This window comes from Thermobia domestica, chromosome 1 (genome assembly GCF_964235325.1).
Source record: "Thermobia domestica chromosome 1, izTheDome1.hap1.1, whole genome shotgun sequence".
Lineage (NCBI taxonomy): Eukaryota > Metazoa > Arthropoda > Insecta > Zygentoma > Lepismatidae > Thermobia > Thermobia domestica.
Genome location: NC_137454.1, coordinates 92,824,883 through 92,834,203, shown reverse-complemented (window position 1 = coordinate 92,834,203; position 9,321 = coordinate 92,824,883). Strand labels below are relative to the sequence as shown.

The 9,321-nt window shown below is 39.7% G+C and overlaps 1 protein-coding gene across 1 annotated transcript in view; it reads left to right on the top strand.

Annotated features, from left to right (window-relative positions):
* The first annotated feature begins 672 nt into the window (after positions 1–672).
* pch2 (pachytene checkpoint 2 protein) overlaps positions 673–9,321 on the top strand; it is a 53,691-nt gene continuing 45,042 nt past the window's right edge. Inside the window, exon 1 of the mRNA XM_081760801.1 lies at positions 673–1,017. Within this exon, the coding sequence (XP_081616927.1) occupies positions 974–1,017 (44 nt within the window). The 5' untranslated portion in view covers positions 673–973. The remainder of the gene's footprint in view (positions 1,018–9,321) is intronic.

The window sequence follows — 9,321 nt, the reverse complement described above, 5'->3', positions numbered from 1 at the left end:
AGAACTTAAACGGCACTGGGAGCGCCACACTTCATCTCAGCAACCGTGGAATCTATGGAGTTAACACTAAGATCGGTCATTTTCGATTGTTTTACACCCTTCCCACTCCCAGCCTTAAAGATTGTGAATTATGAGTGTACCGGGTTCGGTTGAAATTGCTTCATATATACTAGAAGCCTAAACACACACACACACACACACACACACACATATATATATATATATATATATATATATATATATATATATATATATATATATATATATATATATATATATATACATTTACATGTAGATATATACAGGAGTGGAAATGTTATTCCAGAAGTAAGGTAACGCCGCATTCACATTTTAGTGTGATTCTAATATTTTCTTTTTATTCTTTCTTGAACTTTTACTAAAGGAGACACTATCCCTATCCCTATCCCGTTGCGTCCCCTTCGTTTTCAACCGTGATACATACACACACACACACACATACATATATAGAGAGAGAGGAAGAAGAAGTGCGAGGACCAAGTCTTTTGGGGTCTCATTCTGTATCGGTTTTACCAACGCAACGCAAAAGTTGTCGTTTCTTTGTGATAATCGGAATCATATACTCCTTTCCGATTTGACATCATTAACGCAAATTTGGAGTTCACGATCGTTTTGTCTATTGATACGCAAATAGTCACTGGAAGCTCCACATTTTTTATACGAATAAAGAAATAGGTATTACTTATGTTACTATGTTACTATGTTACTATGTTACCTATGTTACTTTCTTTTTTAAAAATTTCCAACCCTGCACCGTAGTTGAAGAATGTTCACAAAGTAACAGACGCGGAATTTTTGAAGACTGCAGACGAAAATTTGTGCAACTATAATACAAACTCTTGTGAGAAGTGACATCAAGTAGTACAGTACATTATTCAGAAAGTGCATATACAATTTTCGTGGTGAATATAGGTTTCTTTCTTTACGACATAGAATGAAACAAGTAGTTCATGTTGAAGTAGTGCAACGTTTGAACAGGTAAGAAATTTGTATTCAACAGCTAAATAGCTTTACTTTTCGGAACTAAAATTTGGATGTAGGTGTTTTAGACCTAATATTACAAAAATGAATAATATGCTAAAAAAAATATATAGCAAGTTAATTTTAAAATAGATTAATGCTTGAAAGTGCAAGTAAACATAACAGGTGCAAGGATGAATTCTGACCAGCGCAGTGCTGTTATGATTAACGTTGAATTGCTTTTAATAATTATGACATAAGATTGAATGGCTGATATTTAGTATCTCCCCCAATCTTGCACATATAAGATTTACAGTGTGTTACATACTTTACAAAATATAGCTGAGCTAGGGACAGCTAGCGAAGGAAGTTAGAAGCCCCCAGGACCCTTGTACTTCTACCTTAGCACAATTTAGTCAAAAACAAGGTACTCGGTTCTGGAACTATGAAACGAGTTGGGGGAGATACTAAATACCATCGGATGGAATAGTCAGTTCTATTATAATTTATGACAAACACAATTCAATATTTGGGGGGCGCGGTGGCTCAGTGGTAGAGCGTTCACCTCCGGTGCTCGGGGTCCCTGGTTGGATCCCAGCTCGTGACGTGTGGACTTCGTGGTGGACAAACACTGTGCTCGTAGGTTTTCTCGGCGTTCTCCTGTTTCCTCCTACTTTCTTCATTCCACCATTTCACTCATTATCACCGTCTCCTGTAGCTTAACCGGCATAACCGTGGGACGTTAAACTTAAAGATTTCATTTCATTTTTTACAATTCAATATTTATTTCACAATTCTTGTATTCAAACAGTTCTTATTCCAAGTGGCTTAGTGGTAGAGGGCTCACCTGTGATACGTAGGGTCCCAGCCCGCGCTGGTGGACAGATTATTGTGCGTAGGTTTTCTCGTTTCTTCCCACTTTCATCATTACACCATTATCATGTATCCCCCTTTGCATCTGAGTATAATGGTGGGACGTCAAGTTCAAAACAAAACTAAAGTTGCTCCAATTGTTTGGTTCTTTATGATTTGTTTTTCAGTTCATTTAATTAGAGCAATGTACAGGGTTACTATAAATACCATGCGTTTTCAAAACTATTGTACGTACGAACGAGAGAATATAAAAATGCAAACTCACCAAGTTTTCTGCACACTTTACAAATCTTCTGTATGTGCCTCTTTTGTCACATGACACCGTGCAAACAGTAGTCGATTTCATTCCACATATTTTGTATCATCGTGCTGTCAGTGGTCTGCACTGCGCCATCGTTGCGTTCCCTGAGGTCGATTAATGATTCTGGTAGTAGGGGTACGTAAACAAGGTCCTTAATATATCCTCATACAAAGACGTCAGTGTGCGTTAAGTCAGGTGATCTGGGAGGAGGGGGAGCAAGGGAACAAAGCTAGATCATCGTTATCAACACGCCTAATTCTACGATGCAAAAGTTGATCGTTTAGGTATTTTCGAACTTGGATGTTCTAATGAGTACCCCGTCTTATTGAAAGACGAAATACCTGGAATCAGCAGCGAGTTATAGAAACAACTGCAACATATCGATGTAACTTGTTCCGGTCACAATTTTCTCAGAGAAAACTTAACTCATTAACCTTTGTCTGTCATACTGTACAGAAAATATTCACCTTTGGCGAATCTCTTTCAATGCCCCACAATCGTACATTATGACGATTCACATTCTCGGATGAGTTGAAAGTTGCTTCATCGCTGAATATCAACTTGGCGGTAAAATCATCATTCTGCAGCGCTTCCTGCATTTTAACGCAAAATTTCCAATCGGCGGACAAAATCCTCCGGCTTTAATTGTTGCAGCAGGTGCACATAGTACGGTGTGAAATGTAACCGTGGACGCAAATTCTTCCACACAGCAAAATTGTTTTGTTATTTCAAATTCGCGGGTTGCTCGGACCATTGACGTTTGTAAACAACGCACGAAACGGGTTAAGTTCCAAAGTTGGGCGTCCGTTTCCAGCAAAATTTTTAAAATTTACAGGAAAGATATGGATAATTTGATCGTCTGTGTGCTTGATAATATATAAGAGTCTCGAAAAATCTGTTTATTTGTTATATATAAGCGGTTGTAAACATGGGACTATACGGCGAGCGGAGGGAACTACTTGGCGCAAGGTAACAAAACAGTTGCATTGTTGGAAATAAATGAGCATTTATGTTATCAACATGGCGAATGTACAAGGACAATAAAGTAACAGTTTTAACATTTGTGAAGCAATACATTGATAACGAACAAAATCTTTTAAAAGTTTGTGAAGAGCACAGATTAATGAACCTAGTAACAAATTGCAGAAAGTGTGCAAAGGAAATAACAGCGAAAAAACGTGACGAAAGCGGACGCCCAACTTTGGAATAAATGTCCACGAAACTATCCCTCTCTCGCTCCACTGTTTCGCCTGGCACTTTTGATCGACCGATGCTTTTACCTTTGAACGATCAATTAGTGTCCTTGAATTGCAGATACCACCTTAGAAATGCTTCCTTTATGTGGCGGTTCTTTGACGTATTCTCTTCTGAACGCGCATTGTTACTGCTATAACAGACGAACATCTTGCCTATATTTTAACAGACAAAAAATCTTGTCTTGCTTTACCTTCGTTTTGGACAGGTACTAAACTCATGCTGCCACCTAGAATAGGCTACACATTACAGGTTTGATGACTTTGCAGTTATTTTCATATGTTATGTTTGTACGTGTAATACTTCTGAATATATAATCTTTTGAAAACGAATGACTCATTTATAATAGCCCTGTACTTTTTATTTGGTTATGGCCGTCGATAAAAATTTTTTGCTTACAGTATATTTAAATTCCCTGCTAATTTTCGTGAAGATTTTTGTAACGGATGGATACAAGGATATTGTATCGCAGGAATCAAAAGGATATTTTGATAGAATCAAACCACCTACATTAAATAAAACTAAATCGATTGATGGAACCTGCCATCCATCCAGCAGGATGAATGACATCCTAACCATTGTTCTGTTGTAATGTTATCAGCAAATACAGATTTGGAATTGGGTTTCTGTTTTGTTATTAATTTTCTGAAGGGAAAAAAATATTCTATATATTAGACTATAGGGATGGATAATTTCATATATATTGCTTAATTGGGATCGTAGCAAGTCTTATGCGAGAGTGGTAAGGAATTGGGGATGCACTGACGAACTAACATTTGAGCGAATTAAATGAACAGATTCAAATTTATACCTTTTAATATACGAATTTATTCCCTTCCTATTGATAAATGAGTCTATTGGCCTAGGATGAAAGTCATATCATACTCAGAGACTTTGTGTACATACCTCTTTTCCTGTCCATACCGGGCCCACTACTTCTCTTTTCGTTGGATGTCTTTTCACTTATGATCACAAAGACGACGGACCGAGGTTCTAACCAGAATCATCCGTAGCCTTCCTGTAGTCTGGATTTTATTCAGAAGTCACTTCCTAGGTTCAATTCAGCAGTTTTCTATCATTGAACCCGGCAGTACACTAAAGAATGCGGAATCCAGACAGGGTGGTATGATCAGAATAGAGCAATGTACTCATGGAAAATACTGTAAAACTTCAATGGATCGTTCTCTCCAAGTATGATACAAACAATATATATGTATTAATTGAAACATTTCATCCGGAGATGTAAAAAGACAAAGAAAGCGGGATGTGGTCTACCCGACAGCGTTTTTTATACAGAGGAGATACAAATTTTCCTATGAATACAATTAGTATACTATTAATATTTTTATATTTATAACAATATTTGTAGAAAACAATAACCATTGTACTTAACTCAATACAGGGTCAGTCCTTAAAGTAGTAGGACTGAGTCAATTAAAAATAAGATATTGGCAGAAATAATACTTACGTTTAGTATTCTTCGAAATATGATCCTCCTACATCCACACATCGCTGCCAGCGGGATTTCCAGTTTTCATACGCTTCCTGGAAGGCGGAAACTGGAATGCTGTTCAGCTGCCTCGTCACGGCCTGTTGTAATGCTTCCACCGAGCCGTGATGATGCCCTTTCAGGGTGGTTTTGAGGCGGGGGAAGAGGAAAAAGTCTGGTGGGGCAAGGTCGGGACTGTAGGGTGACTGAGGCAAGGTTGCAATGTTATGTTGGGCCAGATACGCCACCACTCTGAAGGCTGTGTGGCTCGGCGCATTGTCATGATGCAGTCGCCAGGAGTTGGCGATGGCTGGGCGGACGCGGACGATGTGTTTGCTGAGCCGTTCCAGGACCTGGAGATAAAAAACTGCTTTGACAGTCTGTCTGTGTGGAACAAATTCCCTGTGGATCACTCCTTGTGAATCGAAAAAGGAAATGAGCATGCTTTTCACTTTTGATTTCGTCATGCGCGCCTTTTTGGGGCGTGGAGAATTTCGGGTGTGCTATTCCGCGCTTTGACGTTTGGTCGCAGGGTCATACTCAAACGTCCACGTCTCGTCCCCAGTCAGCATATTGTCTAACAAGTTTGGATTTTTACTCACTTCTTCGAGAAGGTCCTGGCAGATCCGTTTGCGAACGTCTTTTTGCTCGCCTATCAGCACTCACGGCACCAACTTTGTACAAATTTTCCTCATTTGCAATTGTTCGTGCACAATTTCGTGAACTTGGGTTTTAGCAATGCCAAGTTCATCGGCAATCATGTGAACAGTTAATCTTCGGTCACTGTCTTGCAAATTCTTCACTCTTGCAACATTTTCCTCCATTTTGGAGCTCGAAGGTCGCCCTGACCGTGCAGCGTCTTCTACTTATTCTCTCCCCTCCCTAAACAGCTTGTGCCACTCAAACACACTCGATCTTCCAATGGCGTTATCACCGTACGCCGTCTTGATCATTTCATGAGTCTCTTTCCCAGTTTTACCTAGCTTCACGGAAAATTTGATGGCGTAACGCTGTTCCAAAAGATTGGCCATGACGCAGCGTGACGAGGGTCACTCGCAGAAGTTACGATGACGAGCGATCTTTACCCTGCTATGACTGGCAGCCAACTGGCGCTGCTTCCTGTCTTTCCTTAGACCCACCTCAATCAACAACAGGTGAAGTAACCGCCGTCAGTCTGTCAAAAGAAAAGAAAAAAATCAGTCCTACTACTTTAAGGACTGACCCTATACATAATTTATCACAATACAACTAAATAACGACAAAATTTTCTCATGCAATAACATGGCATGGATTTCTTTAACTTTGTTTGCACTGCACCCCCTCTAGCGGGCTCTAAATTGTTAATTAATCTAAATGCGTACATATACTGAACACCGTGCTGCGCATAGTACACTGTCATACTAACCCACTAACCGTTAATACTTTATTCGGATTATAGACAGGATGATTAAATAGTAACAGAATGATTTTTTAATAGTTACTTATCGGAGTTAATATGTGAATGAATGTAATAATTAAAATTTGCTACAACAAGCACAACCCGGAGAAATCATTCCAAAACTCGGAGCGATTAGATGTTTAAATCCGGAGAGGTGGTCACACTAAGGATCTATCTGGCTAATGCTTCAAACTTCGATAATGTTTCAAACAACAACAACTTCAATAATCAACAACTAAAAATAGGCATAGCTGTTTCATTGACATTTTAACTATCATTCATTGTAAAAGAAAGAAAAAGTTTTCTCAAGCCTGGCGTTGTAGCCATTTGCATTATAGCTATGCCTACAGGGTCGTATCCAGAAGTAGTAGGACTGATTTTTTTTAAAAAAAATTATTGAACATTTTGGTACATCGACTTAATGCTCTTCAAAATAGGCCCCTTGGGCATTCACATTTCTGGTAGCGAGCCTTCCAGGTCGCGAAGGCCTTCTGGAAGTCGTCCTCCGGGATGCCGTTCAGCGCCCTCGTCGTCGCCGCTTGGACCGCTTCCACCGAGTCGAAACGATGCCCCTTGAGCTGCCTCTTGATACGGGGGAACAGGAAGAAGTCCGGCGGTGCCACATCAGAGCTGTAGGGGGAGGGGGAGGCAACGTAGAAACGCCGAATTTGGTCAGAAAATCCCTCACAATCCATGCACCGTGACACGGCGCGTTGTCATGGTGGAGCTTCCATTTCCCCACCAGGTCTGGTCGCACGCGTGTGATCCGATTTCGCAGCCGTGTGAGCACTTCCACGTAAAATCTTGCATTTACACTCTGTCCAGGAGGTACAAACTCCTTATGGACAATGCCACGATGGTCAAAAAATTCGATCAACATCGATTTCACTTTCGATTTCGACATTCTGGCCTTCTTTTCACGGGGTGATTGTGCGGCTCATGGTATCTTCCTTGTAGGCCTGCGTAAGCATGTCCTTGGTTTGGGTCGCTGATTTTCCCAGTTTGACGCAAAATTTGATGGCGTACCGCTGCTCCAAATTTCGCTCCATCGCAACCGACGACGGGGCGTCACAATAGGAGGTCACTAACACAGTGGTCCACATTCAACTAACGCACGCAGGCGACTGCCGCCGGTCGATACCTGTTCCCAAGGCTCCCCTCCATAACATCCGGCCTTGCAGCCCTCCCCCACATTGTTCCGTTCGCGCGGGAAAAATCTGTCCTATTACTTCTGGATACGACCCTGTATTTTTAGTTGTTGATTTTTGAAACATTATTGAACTGCTTCCTAATCCTGAGGAATTTGACTTCATTGCATGGAAAACAGATTGAGGCCCCACTGTTACCCGTAATTTTGCAGTGACCGTATCACTAGTAGGATTTTCAACGACCTCTGTGCTGTTACTGGTTTCTGTCAGTTCATTGTGAAATATTTCATGCTTACAACTCTTATTAGATTATAACAAAAATATAGTGGTAAATATTAGAATGTAATGTATTTAGGCTTAGCAAAAGATCGGCTTTTGTTAATTACTTAACATTTTATTTTTATCAAAAAATGCAAAAGTAAGACAGCGTTGGGTTAAAGAATTTCAGACTCGGAGAAACACCGTGGTAAGTCACAAATTCTAACTTTTGAGTGAACTGGAGAAGAAATTTCAACTTCCTTATGAAATGCAATGCAATGATATATATACCAAATAAGCTTCCCTTGCCATCTAAATGTACATTTAAGAAATTAAACTACCTACATACTGTTGTGTGGTCCGATCCCAACCCATTCTACCTAATAACTCAATTTCACTGAAAGTGGCGCTTACCATTGTCTTCCCCTGAGTCGCTCAATTGTTGATATTATTTCTTGAATTTGTAGATGTTATTTAAGCTGTGTGTTGACTTCGCAAATAAGATGTTATTTATTTAAATACTGAAATTGATGCAGTTTTACTCAAATTATTAAAAGTGATAAGTGAAAACCCAAATTATGTTGATTGCGTCTCTAAGATGTTTTTTACTGCATGGATGGTTTCGAGCACGTAAGCTGTGGCTTTGTTCGCCAGGAATGTTACTATAGTCCGCGTCACCCAAATTGGCGTGTGGCATCAGCCAATAATCTCGCAGTGCTCTGTTACTAAACCTTCAGGGAGGAATTTAATCATTCGTAATTAATACGAACAAAATCTATTATGAATGATTAAATTCCTCCCTGAAGGTTTAGTAACAGCGCACTGAGAGATTATTGGCTCATTCCACACGCCAATTTGGGTGACGCGAACTATAACATGAAGATCGAATTATTTTTAAAACACATTTTACATTTTTAGTGTAAGAGTTCATAGTTCGAAAGAGACCTCTTGCTAAACTGGTTGTTTATGTAGAAAAAAAAAATTACAATTTCTTTGTGAAAGATGTGATAATTTAACACTACGGGCACGGTTGTTCAGTGGTAGAGCATTCACCTCTGGTGCATGAGGTCCTTGATTCCATCCCAGCTCACTTCAAGTGAGCTTTACGGTGGACAAACACCGTGTACGTGAATATTTTCAATGTTCTCCCGTTCGCTCCTACTTTTTCATTCCGTCATTTCATTTATTCTTATCATCACCGTCTCCTTTATCCTACACAACATAAGCATAGGACATAAAACTAAAAGATTTCATGTATTTTTTTTTCAGTTTAACACTACACTGTGAGAGACCTGTAAATCCTTCAGTCTCTCTTGGGCTATACTCTTCCTTTCCTTCCTGTTTGGTAATATAAACAAATCGTTGATTATGTTATCTTAAACACATTAAATTCAAGTTCTTTGACTATTAACCTAAACACGTAGCACCAAACTGACAGTAATTATGCGAAAACAATTGGCACGGGTATTGAATTTTGATTATGAAAACGTGGTACCTCATCGTTAATTTCTGAACATTGTTGTCACTGATAGAAGAGTCAGGCTTGGTTCACAGGGGGGAG